At 50.4% G+C, this 16,730-nt stretch overlaps 1 protein-coding gene across 1 annotated transcript in view; it reads right to left on the bottom strand.

Annotated features, from left to right (window-relative positions):
* ADCY1 (adenylate cyclase 1) overlaps nt 1–16,730 on the bottom strand; it is a 250,518-nt gene that overhangs the window by 18,034 nt on the left and 215,754 nt on the right. The window contains exons 16-19 of the mRNA XM_004386117.2: nt 15,789–15,935; nt 15,024–15,122; nt 11,728–11,842; nt 9,295–9,419 (exon numbers count right to left, since the gene is read on the bottom strand). Of these exons, the coding sequence (XP_004386174.2) occupies nt 9,295–9,419; nt 11,728–11,842; nt 15,024–15,122; nt 15,789–15,935 (486 nt within the window). The remainder of the gene's footprint in view (nt 1–9,294; nt 9,420–11,727; nt 11,843–15,023; nt 15,123–15,788; nt 15,936–16,730) is intronic.

Here is a 16,730-nt window from a genome sequence, read left to right as displayed (position 1 = left end):
CACAGAAGAGCTAAATGCTACAATCAACCAACTTGATCTCACAGACATATACCAAACACTCCACACAACAGCAGCCAAGTATACTTTCTTTTCCAACACACATGGAACAGCCTCCAGAATAGACCACATATTAGACCATAAAGCAAGCCTTAACGGAATCCAAAGTATCAAAATATTACAAAGCATCTTTTCTGATCATAATGCTATAAAAGTAGAAATCAACAACAGAAAAAGCAAGGGAAAAAAATCAAGCACATGGAAACTGAACAACACCTTGCTAAAACATTGCTGGGTTATAGAAGAAACTAAGGATGGGATAAAGAAATTCATAGACTCAAACAACAACGAAAATACAACCTACCAGAACCTTTGTGACACAGCAAAAGCAGTGCTCAGAGGTCAGTTTATAGCAATAAATGCACACATCGAAAAAGAAGGGCCAAAATCAAAACATTAACCCTACATCTGGAACAAGCAGAGAGAGAGCAGCAAAAGAAGCCCTCAGGTGCCAGAAGAAAAGAAATAATAAGAATCAGAACAGAATTAAATGAAATAGAGAATAGAAAAACAATTAGAAGAGTTAACAAGATCAAAAGCTGGTTCCCTGACAAGATCAACAAAATTGCTAAACCATTGGCCAAACTGACAAAAGAAAAACAGGGAGAGGAAGCAAATAACCCATATAAGAAATGAGATGGGTGATATCACAACAAACCTGACTGAAATTAAAAGAATCATAACAGAATACTATGAAAAACTGTACTCTAAACAAATTTGAAAACCTAGAGGAAATAGACTAATTTCTAGAAACTCACTACCTACCTAAACTAACACAAACAGAGGTAGAACAACTAAATAAACCAACAACAAAAGAAAAGACTGAAAAGGTAATTTTAAAAGTCCCAACAAAAGAAAGCCCTGGCCTGGACAGCTTCACTGGAGAATTCTACCAAACTTTCAGACAAGAGTTAACACCATTACTACTAAAGGTATTTCAGAGCACAGAAAATGATAGAATACTCCCAAACACATTCTATGAAGCCAGCATAACCCTGATACCAAATAAGGTAAAGATACCACAAAAAAAGAAAATTACAGACCAATATCCCTCATGAACATTGACACAAAAACCCTCAACAACATTGTAGCCAATAGAATTCAGCAACATATAAAGAAAATAATTCACCATGATCAAGTGGGATTTATACCAGGTATGCAGGGATGGTTCAAAAATAGAAAAACAATCAAAGTAATCCATCACATTAATAAAACTAAAGATAAGAACCACACGATCTTATCAATCGCTGCAGAAAAGGCATTTGGCAAAGTCCAACACCCATTCATGAGAAAAACTCAACAAAATAGGAATAGAAGGGAAATTACTCAACATAATTAAGGGCATTTATACAAAGCCAACAGCCAACATCATCGTAAATGGAGAGACTCTGAAAGCATTCCCCTTGAGAACGGGAACCAGACAAGGATGCCCTTTATCACTACTCTTATTCAACATTGTGCTGGAGGTCCTAGCCAGACCAATTAGGCTAGAAAAAGAAATAAAGGGCATCCAAATCGGTAGGGAAGAAGTGAAAGTATCTCTATTTGAAGATGATATGATCTTATACATAGAAAACCCCAAAGAATTCACAAGAAAATTAATGGAACTAATAGAAGATTTCAGCAAAGTTTCAGGATACAAGATAAACATACAAAAATCAGTTGGATTCCTTCACACCAACAAAGAGAACTTCGAAGAGGAAATCACCAAATCAATACCATTTACAATAGCCCCCAAGAAGATAAAATACTTAGGAATAAATCTAACCAGAGACATAAAAGACCTATACAATGAAAACTACAAGACACTACTGCAAAAAAACAAAAGAGACCTGCATAAGTGGAAAAACATACCTTGCTCATGGATAGGTAGACTCAACATTGTGAAAATTCAATTCTACCGAAAGTGATCTACAGATACAAGGCAATCCCAACCCAAATTCCACCAGCATTTTTTAATAAGATGGAGAAACAAATCACCAACTTCATATGGAAAGGGAAGAGGTGGTAAATAAGTAAAGCATTACTCAAGAAGAACAAAGTAGGAGGCCTCACACTACCTGATTTTAGAACCTATTACACTGCCAAAGTCGTCAAAGCAGCCTGGTACTGGTACAACAACAGATACATAGACCAATGTAATAGAATTGAGAATCCAGACATAAATTCATCTACCTATGAGCAGCTGATAATTTGACAAATGCCCAAAGTCCATTAACTGAGGAAAAGACAGTCTCTTTAACAAATGGTGCCAGCATAACTGGATATCCATCTGCAAAAAACTGAAACAAGACCCATACCTCACACCACGCACAAAAACTAACTCAAAATGGATCAAAGACCTAAATACGAAATCAAAAATGATAAAGATCATGGAAGAAAAAATAGGAACAACTTTAGGAGGCCTAATACATGGCATAAGCAGAATACGAACCATAAGTAACAATGCACAAGCACCAGAAGAGAGACTAGATAACTGGGAGCTCCTAAAAATCAAACACTTATGCTCATCAAAAGACTCCACAAAAGAGTCAAAAGACAACCTACAGACTGGGAAAATCTGACAAATCTGATCAGCATCTAATCTCTAAAATCTACAAGATACTGCAATACCTCAACAACCAAAAGAACCCAATTAAAAAACGGGCAAAGGATATGAACAGGCACTTCACCAAAGAAGACATTTAGGCAGCTAACAGACACATAAAGAAACACTCACGATCAGCAATTACAGGAATGCAAATCAAAACTACAATGAGATACCATCTCACCCCAACAAGGCTAGCATTAATCCCCAAAACACAAAATAATAACTGCTGGAGAGGTTGTGGAGAGACGGGAACACTTATACATTGTTGGTGGGAATGTAAAATGGTACAGCCACTTTGGGAATCAATTTTGTGCTTCCTTAAAAAGCTAGAAATAGACGTACCATAGTATCCGGCAATCCCGCTCCTTGGAATACACCCTAGAGAAATAAGATCCGTCACACGAATAGATATATGCACACCCATGTTCATTGCATCACTCTTCACAATAGCAAAAAGGTGGAAACAACCTAGGTGCCCATCAACAGATGAATGGATAAACAAATTATGGTATATCCACACAATGGAATACTACCCAACAAAAAAGAACAACGATGAAGCCATGAAACATAACTTGGAGGAAGCTGGAGGGCATTATGCTGACTGAACTGAGTCAGTCACAGGACAAATACTGTACAAGACCACTATTATAAGAACTCAAGGAAAGGTTTAAACACAGAAGAAAACATTCTGTGATGGTTACGAGGGTGGTGAGGGAGCAAGAAGGTTATTCACTAACTAGATAGTAGACAAGATTTACCTTAGGCAAAGGGAAGGACAGCACACACTACAGGGAAGTCAGCACAGCTGGACTAAACCAAAGCTAAGAAGCTTCCTGAATACAATCAAACACTTTGAGGGACAGAGTAGCAGGGGCAAGTGTCTGGGGACCATGGTTTCAAGGGACATCTAGGTCAATTGGCAATAAGAAAGTTTATTAAGAAAATGTTCTGCATCCTACTTTGGTGAGTGGCATCTGGGGTCTTAAAAGCTTGCAAGTGGCCATCTAAGATACATCAGTTGGTCCCAACTACCTGGAGTAAAGGAGAACGAAGAACACCAAAGACACAAGGAAAGTATTAGCCCAAGAGACAGAAAGGGCCACATAAACCAGAGACTTCATCAGTCTGAGACCGCAAGAACTAGATGGTGCCTGGCTACCACCAATGACCGCCCTGACTGGGAACACAACGGAGAGTCCCTGACGGAGCAGGAGAAAGGTGGGGTGCAGAACTCAAATTCTCGTAAAAAGACTAGACTTAATGGTCTGACTGAGACTGGAGGGAACCTGGAAAGCATGGCCCCCGGAATGTCAGCCTAGAACTAAAACAACTTCCGAGGCCAACTCTTCATACAAAGATTGGACTGGACTGTGGGACATAAAATGATACTCATGAAGACTGTGCTGCTTAACTCAAGTAGATACATAAGACTAAAGGGACAGCTTCTGTCTGGAGGTAAGATGAGAAGGCAGAGAGGGTTAGGAGCTGGTTAAATGGACATGGGAAATCAGGGGTGGAAAGGAGGAGTGTGCTGTCACAGTATAGGGAGAGTAATTAGGGTCACATAACAATGTATGTATAAATTTTTGTATAAGAGACTAACTTGAAATACAAACTTTCAGTTAAACTACCACAATAAATGAAAAAAAAAAACATAAAAAAAAAATCATCTGTGAGACCAAACAGCCAACATTTACCCTAAGGCAAAGATGAGACAGTAAGGGGGCTGGCGGCAGTGCAGGGAAGTTAGATTAATGGAAGCGGAACAACCAGAATGGAAATAATGAGAATGTTGATACATTGTGAAAAATGTATCTGAACAATATGTATGTATAGAAATAGTTAAATGGGAACCTAATTTGCTGTGTAAACTTTCACCAAAAACACAGTAAAATATTACAAAAAAAAAAAAAAGAGTTTAATAGTTAAGAAAAAATGGGTAGTGCTGAGATTCTTCAGGGTGCTTTCCTGGATGATGGCCCCAAAGGCTGCTGATCCTTTAACCAGCAAAGATCTTCATCTAGGGACCCTGGGGACTAGAGCAGCCTGAGCCTCCAACTACACTCAGTTCCCCAGCAGGAACTTAAAAGCTCCCCCCAAAAAAGTTGCCCTTGAGTCAATTCCAACTCACAGCAACCCTACAGGACAGAGTAGAACTGCCCCATAGGGTTTCCAAGGAGCGGCTGGTAGATTCGAACGGCCAACCTTTTGATTAGCAGCCTGAGCTCTTAACCACTGCACCACCAGGGCTCCAACAGGAACTTACTGTGCCCCAAATGCATGTGCGAAACTTGAGCAAGTGATGGGCAGGCTATAAAGGGGAGACATCCTTCTCCAAAAACCAAAAAAAAAAAAAGAAAGTCATTTCTCATGCCTCTTAGGCACAAAATTACATAACATAGTGCAGTAAGATTTTGCTCTTTCCTTTCACAACTGAACCCACAATTCTTCAGTTCAAAGCCAATGAGGTCTGGACAACCTCCTGAGCTCTAGAGCAGTGCATTCACAAAACCACAGAGTCTTACCATTTGGGCGAGGTCTTGCATTTCACTGCTGCTGCCTTATTTTGTGAGAAGGTAATACAATATCCGAATAACTGCCCAGAGACACAAAGAAGCTGCTAGCACCACCTCACTGGCGCCAGCATGCGGTCTACTCTGCGGAGCCCGGCCTGCGTGCGGAGAGGAACGGGGCTTCTGTGTCCCTCTAGACCCAGATGCTCCTGTGCTCCAAGTGGCCTGCGATCCTCACCGTAGATCTCTGCTGTAGGGCCTTATTCAAACAGTGCGGAAGAACGTGCATGTGTGAGATGACAGTGGCAAGCCTGGGGAAGGAGCTGGGTCAGGAATTCCAGGAGAAGGCAGAGGAGGAGAACCTCAGCGAGAGCTGCCTCAGAGAAGAGAAGGGCCACAGGGCTCAGCAGTGAGCTGGCAGGTGGCCACACCAGGAGTCCCTTCGAAAGCAGAGGAGGCGGCATGGAGCCAGGGGATGTAGCAGAGACTCCCTGCCCCCCACGATGCGGGCTGCTGAGGGGACATCGGTGCGAGCACCCTGGAGCCTGGAGAGCACTGCGGGCTCTGGTGACTCTGGGAGCTGGCCGGTCAGTGCAATCAATGCCTGCTCTGTCCCAGGCATGTTGGGGCTGGGACTAGGGAGGGGTGGACAACCTAGGGGGCCCCGGACTCCACTGGGTGACAGCAGCATGGGTAGGAGGTCCCAGGCAGGCCCACACGCCCCGTGTGCACAAAGGTGTGGAGGAGAGGTCACGGGGCAGGAGGGAGGCAGGGACAGGTTCTGAGCAGGGAGCAAGCTGGTCAGGTCTCAGTTCAGAAACAGAAGCTGAGCAGCGGAGCTGTGCGGAGCAAGGCTGGAGAAGGCCCCCTTGAGGACGATCAGCCCCAGGGGAGGCTGCAGAACAGTGCAGGGCTCTGATCATCCTAACAGAGTGGCCATAAAGAGAAAGGAAGTTCTGGAACACACTATAACACAGATGAACCTTGAAAGCAATATGCTGAGTGAGATAAGTCAGTCACGAAAGGACAGATACTGCATGAGCCCACCTATGTGAAATATCTAGAATAGGCAAGGGTATAGTGACTAAAGTTTATTAGTGGTTACCAGGGGTCGGGGTGGGGGTTAAGGGGGCTTCACTGCTTAGGGGACACTGAGCTTCTGTTGTGGGTGAAGGGAAAATTTGGAAATGGATAATGGTGATGGTTGAACAACATGATAAACATAATTAATGCCACTGAATTGTAAAAAATGTTGAAATGGCAATGTTTTGTTACATATATATTTGCCACAATGAAAAAACAGAAAGAAAAAGACACGAATGCAGAAGTATTAGGAGACACAGCGTGGCAGTGCCTGTTTAGGTCCTCAGCAGGAGAATGACCTGCTCCTCTGCTTTCAAGGGGATTCCTGGTAATGCCAGTCCACCCTTTATGAAGCGCCAGGAAGATATTGCTCTGTCTTTTTGCTAAAATGGAGCCCTGGTGGCAAAGTGGTTAAGAGCATGGCTGCTAACTGAAAGGCCAGCAGTTCAAATCCACCAGCTGTTCCTTGTAAACACTACGGGTCAGTTCTACTCTTCCTATAGGGTCGCTATGAGTTGGAATTGATTTGATGGCAACAGGTTATTTTTAAACTGCTGAATCCAAGGGGCTGACCAGAGTGTCTGAGTCAGTGCTCAGAGAAGGCCTGGTGGATGGAGATGGCATGGGCAAGCAGGAGACGTGGGCTCTGCCCAGCTGGGCCTCGTCCCAGACCTGGGCAGGTCACTGCGCTTCTGCAGGGCCTTATTCAAACAGTGCGGAAGGACATGCATGTGAGAGCAGGGTCTGCAAGAGGACTGAGACCTTGTGCCCAAGTCGATGGTCCAGTGCCTAAAAGGCACAGCACAATGGAAGCTCACGCTAGGAACCAGGTCATCAGATGCCCCTTGATGTTACCAGCTGCATGGTGAGTGAGCCAGCCCTCCTGCTGAGCGTATTCACTGCCAACCAACGCCCCCTGTATCATGCCCCATGTGCTCAGAGGCCAGCCTGCAGTCACACACCTAAGAGATCATGCACCTGGGGAGGGGGGCACCTTTTCCCCAAGTCCTGAGACACCTGCAGCTTCCAGACAGGGTGCAGCAGGGCCGAGCACGGCGATTTGCCACAGTGGCCATCGGGTGGTGGTGTCAGCGTCGCAGGTTCATGGACATGCTGAGAGACCCACCCAAGTTCCCTCTACTGGTAGGAACAGAGCTCAGTACCTCCCAAACTCCCAGACAGCTCCCAGAGCTTTCAGAGGGCACCATGGCCACAGGCCCACACCCCGCCGAGCTGTCCAGAGGCCCTGGAATTGGGTGTACACCCTAGCACCTGTCCTTCAACACGGTGTGCTGGCACAGATATGGGAAGATGGGCCGCCCAGGGTACAAGTGGAGATGTGGGACTGTTCGGGAGCAGGGAGAGGGACTCCAGAAGCCAGCATGTCATAACTGCAGGCACCGGGCATAAAGGGGACAGGCCCCGTGACAGCAGCCGACCTCACTGGTCATCGAGGACATGGCAGGGAGACACTGTGACAGTGGGGCAGCTGCACTGGTCACTGACGACCTGGTAGGGACAGGCCCTGTGACAGCGGGCGGCCTCAGTGCAATCAGGGGTGTGGCGGGGACAGGCCCTGTGACAGCGGGCGGCCTCAGTGCGATCGGGGGTGTGGCGGGGACAGGCCCTGTGACAGCGGGCGGCCTCAGTGCGATCGGGGGTGTGGCGGGGACAGGCCCTGTGACAGTGGGCGGCCTCAGTGCAATCGGGGGTGTGGCGGGGACAGGCCCTGTGACAGCGGGTGGCCTCAGTGTAATCGGGGGTGTGGCGGGGACAGGCCCTGTGACAGCGGGCGGCCTCAGTGTAATCGGGGGTGTGGCGGGGACAGGCCCTGTGACCTTGGGGGGCATCACTGTAATGGGAGGCGCTGTGTTGCTGCAGGACAGGGAAGCGCAGGGACCTCGGGCATGTCTCTACGACCAGGGCTGTCTGTTGGGCTTCTTGCAGTATGAATTGGGATAAGAAGAAGGGAGTTCTTGGCAGAGGAACCTGCAGGCACCGGGGCATGGAGAGGAGCAAGCTTTGGCATTTCAGGGAGGCTGGTGCATGTGGAGTGTGAGGAATGCTGGGAAGGAGGAGGGAAGTAGCCCTGGCACAGATTGTAGAGAACTTGGTGACAAGGAAGAAACAGCTTCAGGTCCAGGAATGGGGGCTCTTGGCTCTGTTTGGGAATGATGTTCTGTCCCAGCTCTTCTCCCCCTGCAGCCTTACACAGCTGGGGGTCCTGGAGAAGAACTTTACTTGCGTACTGTCAACCAGGGACTTGAGACTGGAGAGATGGATCCTGGTCCGGGCACACAGGCAGACCAGGGTGGGCCTGCGGCTTGGGCCCTTTTCTACTCAATCCAACTTTTTAAGTGGTTCTCTTAGACCAAGCAATGCCCTCTCACGGATAAGTGCAATTCTGGTCTTCCTGCCCTTGTCCCTTCTTGGGGACAAGCCTCAGCAGGCACAGGGCTATGGCCCCAGGCTCTCTCTGAAACCTGTCCACCACCCTCCCCACCTTGGGAGCACAATCAAAACTATGGAGAAAGCCCATCCCCTGCTACGGTGGCTGGGCAGGTGGGCAGGGGTCGCAGGGAATGCATGGGGGTGAGGGGTTACATACACAGTTCACCAATGCACATGTGGTCACCTACAGGCTGGCCCCAGACCATGCTGATGCCAACTAACACACAAGTGGTCACCTCTGGGCCAGCCCAGGACTGTGGCCAACAACCACCAGCACACACGCATCACTCACAGGCCAGCCCCAGGATGCAGTGACGTAGACTGCATGACCAATCAAACAGCAAAATACACCCGTCAGGATTCTAGCCGTGTGCCTGCCCCCACAGCAGACTCAGTAAGTTATACAACTAAGTCACCCAGGCACGAGCGGGCAGTGAGATGTAGTGGAGGGCACCTGCTTCGGAGCTGGACCACAGCTTCAACTCTGCCCTGCAGCTCGCTGGCCTCATGACCTTGGGCATGCCACTTTACCTCTTGTGCCTCAGTTTCCTCATCTGTGAAAAGGGTACCTTTCCCTGAGGGATCTCTGGTTGAACTGACCTGAATCTTGCCCTGGACCCCGGTGCTGTCCATGCGGCTGGCCACGTTGACCGTGTTGCCCCAGATGTCGTACTGAGGCCTCCGGGCCCCGATCACCCCAGCCACCACGGGGCCGACATTGATGCCTGCAAACAACAGCAGTGGGGTGGTGTTAGCAGGGAACGCAGGAGCAGCACAGCCTACAAGCCCAGCGTACCTGGTCCTGGATGCTGTTCTGCAGGGGAGGAGGCTACTCCTCCAGGGTCCTGGAATCCCAGGGCCGATTCATCCAGTCCTCCTTCCTAAAGCAGGGATCTTGGCAGCACCATGGGGGAGCCGCTCCTTCCTGACGCCGCCCAGGCTACGGTGGGGCAGGCTGACTGCTGAAGAGTATTCCTAATCCAGAGACACGGCTTGTCTGCTCCACACTTGGCGCTATCGCTGAGTCCTGCCCCCGGAGCTGCTAAGTCTGGTCATCCAATATCTGTGACCACAGTGTGTATCCCTGTACAGGCATCTTCCCATTTCCAGAAGAAATGGGGGCTGCTGACTCTTTAGTCACATCTCTTTTAGGGCAGGGGCCAGAACTGGTCACAGTAGTTTAGGATGCTGTAAAGGGAGGGATTGAGGCCCTCCTCTCTTTATGTAGACTGGGCAGCTCCAGAGCTAGACAGCATCACGGTGACCCAGAAACACCTGGGTTTTACTCACCACTTGTGAGAACTTCAGCAAAGTGTTAACCTCTCCGAGTTGTGATTTCTCTAGTTTTAATACGCGGATACTAACACCTGTAACTTTCAGGACTGTACCACATGTGGATGGTCTCTGAGGCTGTTACTGCAACTCACTGCGGCCCCTCTGCAGCTGAGCTGTTCTCGCCTGGGCTCATGCCAGTCAGATCTCCCATTCTCACTTGGGGATTTATTCTTACGAGGGTGGTCGGGGACTTTTAACTGTTTTGGTTACTGGCTTTGTAATTCCCGTGAAAGTCTGCTGGGTGGTGCAGAGGAACGTGGGGAGTGCCGGACATGGCCGTCAGGGTGAGTGGGTCGTCAGGGTGAGTGGGTCGTACTCAGCCGACCAGGGGCACGTGAAGGGTCAGAGGCCAGAGAGAAACTCCAAGGGGCCCCCTTCTGAGATGATTGGTAGGAAAGCTCCCTGCTCTGCCAACAAGACACCAGCCCCACAGGGAGAAGGCAGAGTCAGAGCCAGCCTGACTTCTGCTGGAAGGACTGGGAGGCATCCTCGTCCAGCACATGACCCCTCCTCCCTGTATTCTGCGCCTGCTGGGCTCCTGGGTGGAAGAGTGAGAACAGGGTCTTCCCATGTTCAAGGATCCTACTTTCCCCTGAAAGCAGGCCCTGGGTGGTGCAAACAGTTAATGCACTTGGCTGCTAACTGAAAGGTTACAGGTTGGAGTTCACCCAGAGGTACCCTGGAAGAAAGGCCTGGTGATCTACTTTCAAATAATCAGCCACTGAAAACCCTATGGGGCACAGTTCTACTCTGACACATATGGGGTCACCATGAGTCAGAGTCAACTTGACTGCAACTGGCACTGGTTTACCTTCCCCTGAGGCCCTGCTGGGCCTTCCCTAGTCACGTTAGTACATCTGCTGGTCAGGGCCCCAGGCCTGGAGGGCAGCTGGTGCTGGAAGCCCGACACTGCAGGCACTGTCCCCAGGTGGCATCACCCTCCAAAGAGGAGTTGCACAGAGGTGCTGGAGGCAGGTCAGGGCCAAGAGCAGGCCTAAGGACATCAAAACTCCAAACACACTGGAACGATCAACTTCTACCACCCTTAGCTCTCTAACACACCTCTCAGTGTTTTGTGTTTTTTTAAGGCCACTAGATGTTTGAATTCTAAAACAGGGAAGAAAATAACTATTAACCTCTAGTTTAATTATGTCTTAGACTAGCAGGGATTTTTCTGGAAACTTTCTGCATTCTAGAAAAAAAGTGAATTTAAAGTTTGATAAACAATTTATAGATATGGTTTTGTAAAAGCTAGAAGGGAATTTGAACATCAGACAGCTTTCCCCCTAATTTTTCAGGAAGGGAAGAACACCCACACAGCTACCTCCCCCTGCCAGGCCTCCTCCTGGGCTGCCCCCTTGCCTCAACACCGGGGTTGCCCGTGCCTGCAGACAGGGAAAGGGCCATTTTCCTCCAGCCAAGGTGGAATCAGAGGTACATCTAAAGTGTCTGAAACAACCTGGAGATTTCTAATGTATCTCATGGTGCTAACATCTTCCCTTACATACTGGGTTTCAGAGGCGACTCTGAGGCTCTGTGCCCTGTTGCTATGTCCATGCTCTCCCCTGGGCCCTGCCCTCCTGCCTGTGGGGACAGGAAACCTGTCTTGGCCCTGCTCCTATGGGACCCACTAGGAGCCTGGGAGCTGCGAGCTGGGGCTGCAGAGAAGGTGAGGGATAGGTTAGAGCCATGTCTTACCCACACGGAGGACAAAGTCGTTGTATGACTGATAGTTGATTTCATCCAGGACGTCAAACATCTCAATAGCAAAGTCCGCAAGTATGCTAAGGTGGGAGGTGATGGACTTCTTAGCCTAGGTGGGAGCAGATGGAGTTGTAAGATTTTCTGCACCAGCCCTGGATGGTTTTCATCCAGTGGGGATGGCTGTTTACCATCCTCTGGGAGGCCCCAGGGTGCATTATATACCCACTCTACAGGCGGGGAACTACAGAAGGGGCAGAGCTGGACTCACCCCGAGGGTGGCTCTCCTCTCCTCACGCAGGACCCATCTTGGGGGTGGGGTGGAGCAGCCAGGGCAGGTAGGAGAGCAGACAAGCAGGCTCAAACCCTGCTCCAGGTGTGCTCAGTGGGAACACACCCACAGGACGGAACATCAGGGAAGAGCAGCCCTCATGCTGAGATCTGTCTTTATTGGGGGGCAGAGGTGTTACAACATCCTTCTGAAGGGTGACACCTATAGCATTTTCCTTTTAAAAATGATGTCAAGCTTTTCTAGTTTTTCTTCGTTAGGGAAGTTTTACTAGTCCTCAAGGTTGGGAACGAATGCATTTTCAGCCAGTTTCTTACACTGGACTCAGGAAGTGCTCTCAGAGATCCTTTAGGGGCTGCTGGGGGTGGGCGTGGGGTAGCGGCTGAGAGAGAACACAGTAAGCAGTTCTGCTGCCTGCTCCATCTCTGAAACAGGAGCCCACCTGCATACAGGGGCTGGGGGAGGTGGAGGGTGACAGTATTCTGAGAGTGCCACCCTAGAGGGGGACCTGCTCCACGGTGAGCCCCGGGCCCACGCCATACCCAGGGCCTCTCCCTTGCTGAGGCTGCAGGAGAGAGCAAGAACGATTTGGGAAGAAAGAATGCGGGCAGGGGGCAGCGACAGTGTGGCAGACTCTGGACTGAGGCTGAAAATGTGGTTTTAACTGTGTTCATGCACATGAATGGCCAAGTTACAGAAAACCCACCAAGATTTCAGTCAAGGCCCTTCATTCAGGTGGCGTGGAGGCCTCTGCCCTAGCCTGAGCAACAGAGCGCCCTCCTTGCTCAGTCCTGGCTGGCCACCCTCCCCTGGGCTGCTGCAGACTGGGAGTAGCACAGACCTCCCTCCAAAGCGCACACCAGCCTCCCTGCACACAGGGCCTGCTGTGGTTCAGGCTGGCCAGGGCTAGGGGCGAGCATTTCCTTCTGCTATTCTTGTCACAGTGACATCCCCACTGGGAGCCGGTGTGACCTGCAGCCCAGGGTCTCAGACTGGGAAAGGCCACGAGAGAAAGCGTGTGGGGCAGTTACTACACATGAGCCCAGGCTGCTCTTTTAACACACAAATCCCTGCAGCTGCATGAGAAATGCTAATCATGCCTTCCAGTCACACTTCTGCCTCCAATATTCGGAGGGAGTCAGCTGGGGAACACACAGCATCTGCCTGTGATGCCAGAGCCCAGTCCTTGCTGGCTGTTTGTGGTAGAGGCTATCCTGCCTGTAACTAGGCACAGCTCTACCCCGTCCAGCTGGCCCACGCGGATGGGCGTGAGGACGGCAGACACCCCACCCCCAGTCACAGATGAGAACGTGGTCCTAAACCACCTGGCCCTTTGCTCCAGGACACTGCCTTTGCTTTTCCTTTCTCTTTTTCATCAAAGCTAACTACAGCATATTTCTTAAGGAAAATTCACTGTAAGGTCCTTCTCTGGTGCCTCGGGATGAACAAATGAATGGCCTTGTCCTGGTGAGTCCTGTGAATTCACTGCTCCAGGGAGGTCCTGTCATCTGCATGAGGTCTCCCGGGGGACCACCGCCCCATGGATATTGCACGTGTCATCAGTTAGGATGAGGTCATTTGGGTGGCCCTAATCTCCTTACGACTGATGTCCTCATCAGAAGACGGGAAGAGACACACAGGCAGGAGGTCAATGTAAAGAGAAGGCAGAGACTGGAGGGATGCTGCCACAAGCCCAGGACTGCTGGGGCCACCAGAAAATGGAAGAGGCAATAAAGGATCCTCCCCTAGAGCCTTTGGAGAGAGTATGGCCCTGCCAACACCCTGAATTTGGACTCCTGGCCTCCAGAACTGTGAGAGAATAAACATCTGTTGTTCTAATCCCCCCAGTTTTTGGTACTTTGTTACAGCGGCCCTAAGAGACCAAGTCCTGTTGCAGGAATCCTCAGGTCCCTGCCAGGCTGTCCTGCAGCTGTGCTGGGACCTGGAGCCTGATGACGGCTGGGGCTCTGGGCCTGGACTTCTGCCAGCTCCCCGCCCACCCCTCCTGCCTGCTGGGCCTGCACTGAGACTCATGGGATGGGTCCCTGCACCGTGTCACACTCCCCCAAGGAGGCTCTCACCTGGCACATTTTCGAGACTCTCAGGGTCATTGCACACTCCCCCCGACATGTACGCAGCCCCCCATCTTTGGGGCACAGTGTCAGCCTGCCCCCAGAGCCCATGATCTACGCTGCACTTGGTAGCTGGCCTGGTGTCACTCAGAAGCCAGGTATGAGGATAAGCTGTCATTTGAGGAAGGGCAGATGCAGCATTTCACCCTAGGCTGGCTGGAACTGGACCTGGAGTGTAAGCCCCATGAGAAGGGGGTGGTGCTTGTTCCGTTCCCCTGTCTCCATGTGTACAGCAATGCCCCACCCGGAAAGCGCCCGCTCAGGATTTGTTAAAGGGATCTTACTGCCCTATGACCGGCATGAAAGGGGCTGGGGGAGACATGGCTCCGCTCTGGGGGGACCACCGTCTGCACTGCTCGCCTGCTCAGAAGGCCAACCCCTGAGCTGCCAGGAGCAGGGTGATGTGCTGTTTCAGTGCCTACACTGGAGGTGGGCCGCTGAGGGAGGGCGGGGCAGGGGCTGGGGCCGGGGCTAGTGGTCAGCGTGACTAGAGGCCTCTGTGGTGCTCCATCGTCCCCATCCACCCTCCTCACCCAACCAAACTGCCTGGTGTGGGGCACACTACAGAAACCCACACAGTACTGATCTCGGACTGTCATGCCGGAAGGACCCTCAGCGTGTGGACAGTGAGGAGCCCCACCTGGGACTGGGGGTCAGGGGCTCAAGGAAGCTCCCCGCGACCTGCCTCTGGGCTGAGTTTCCACAGAAGACTATCTGGAGAGAGTCCCCTGGTGGAACAGTCTGCAAGTAGCTCCCAACCCAATCCAGAGGGAAGGCCCAGGCCCGGGAAGGGTGGGTGGGGGTGCTCAGTGTCACAGGGCAGCTTGGGAGGGAGCCAGGACTAACCCCCCAGGCACGGGTACGGCACTCACCTTGGCCCCCGCCGTGGGTGCCAGCCCCACGGCCGCCATGTACGTGCTCCCAATGGTCTTTATCTTCTCTAGGTCTTTATAAAAGTCTTTCTCCATGAGCTTTGTTTAAAACATAAAACTGTTCAACATTACATAACATTTTAGACAAGTCACCGCAGTTCTCAGCCACCATAAGCAACAACAAGGGGATAAGCACATCCTGAAAAGCAATCTTCCTCCTGTTTTGGGATACTGGATGAGTTCAGGGACTGAACTGAAATGCGTAGGCCTGGGGGGCTTTGAAAGAGGAAGCGAGGAAGGAAGTGAAAAGACCCAGCCCTGCCTTTCACAGCTGCACTCAAGGTCCTTCAGGGAAAATTTACAGCTGTCACACATGTAGCCAGGGCCAACACAGTCCGCAGCACCCTGCGGGAGGGCCCTGGAGATGCCTGGCTGCCTACCCTGTCCCCAGGTGTGGTCACTGACAGGGAGAAGTGCCTTAGCACTCAGCAGCCAGCTCAGTGCCTGGTATCTTCCTCCCACATCCTAAGGCAAATTACACACTGCTTTTCCTCACCTGTCACAGTTACTGTGGAATCTCAGGGGCAGAGGGTGGGCTTCCCCAGGATATATTTTCCACCCAATCCCACCTATAGAGCGCGTAATACATTGCTGGACATGTACAGGATTTCATTAGGTAAAGGAACATTACTTAACCTAGACAGCACCCACAGACAGGCCACTCGGGAGCACACAGGGTTTAGGACAAGGAAACGTGGACATTACCTCATCGAAATCCGCAATAATCTCGTTCAGCAGGCGCAGACACTCCACCCCCATGTTGTTGCCATCCAGCTCAATGTAGAAGTCATTGAAGTTGGGGATGGATGCGAACATGACACCCACTTGTGAGTACGACTGGTAATAGAGGTCCTGGAGAGGCCGTACAACGAGGGAGCCCCGTCAGCATCTGCAGGCACAAGGGCCCGCTCTGCCAGGGAGGGCTGCGGGGGCACCACTTGTCACCGAGTCACAGGGCACGGGGCCCTTCACCGTTCTCTCTCACTGGCACCATCTCCCCTTACTGCAGGGGGAGTTATGACTCCGTTTTACAGACAAGGAAAGGGCTCAGAGAGGCTCTACAACTTGCTGCAGTTCACACAGCCAACAACTGTGGGGCTCAACTCAGCTGTGACCACAAAGCCTACTCCCCTGCACTACTGCTTTGTGCTTTAGTGAGACAAGAAGGTGGCAGCGGGGACAGAAGTGATTTTAGAAAACCAGTGCGCTCTGGATGGCCTGAGGCACAACTGAATTAAATATTCACGCTGAGGCACAGTTAAGGCCAAAGCAAGTGGAACTTTGGGGTTTCACCTGTGTCTTTAGTACCTAAAATAGGATCTAAATCTCTCTGCTTTTGAATCATCATTTTCAAGCATCTTGTGCTAGACTGCAGTCACAGGTCTTTACTGCATCAGTTGAAGGCCACTATACCGGGCACAGGGAGATGCAAACGAATACACATATGCTTACACAGATGTGCAAGCGAATCATTCCACAGCCAGGCAATTCTATTGTTTAAGGCACACTTCTGCCGAAATTTATCTACAAGGGAAGAGAAACTCCACCCAACATTTTCAAGCACTGAAATAAAGTGTTTTTTCTCCCCATGCAGCTACGGTTTCTCAAAGCCCATTTCCTCTCTCGGGATGATGCATGCTGCTTTCT

This window comes from Trichechus manatus, unplaced genomic scaffold (genome assembly GCF_000243295.1).
Source record: "Trichechus manatus latirostris isolate Lorelei unplaced genomic scaffold, TriManLat1.0 scaffold00155, whole genome shotgun sequence".
Classification (NCBI taxonomy): domain Eukaryota; kingdom Metazoa; phylum Chordata; class Mammalia; order Sirenia; family Trichechidae; genus Trichechus; species Trichechus manatus.
The sequence above is the reverse complement of the archived record's forward strand: the minus strand, read 5'-3'. Positions and strand labels throughout refer to the sequence as shown.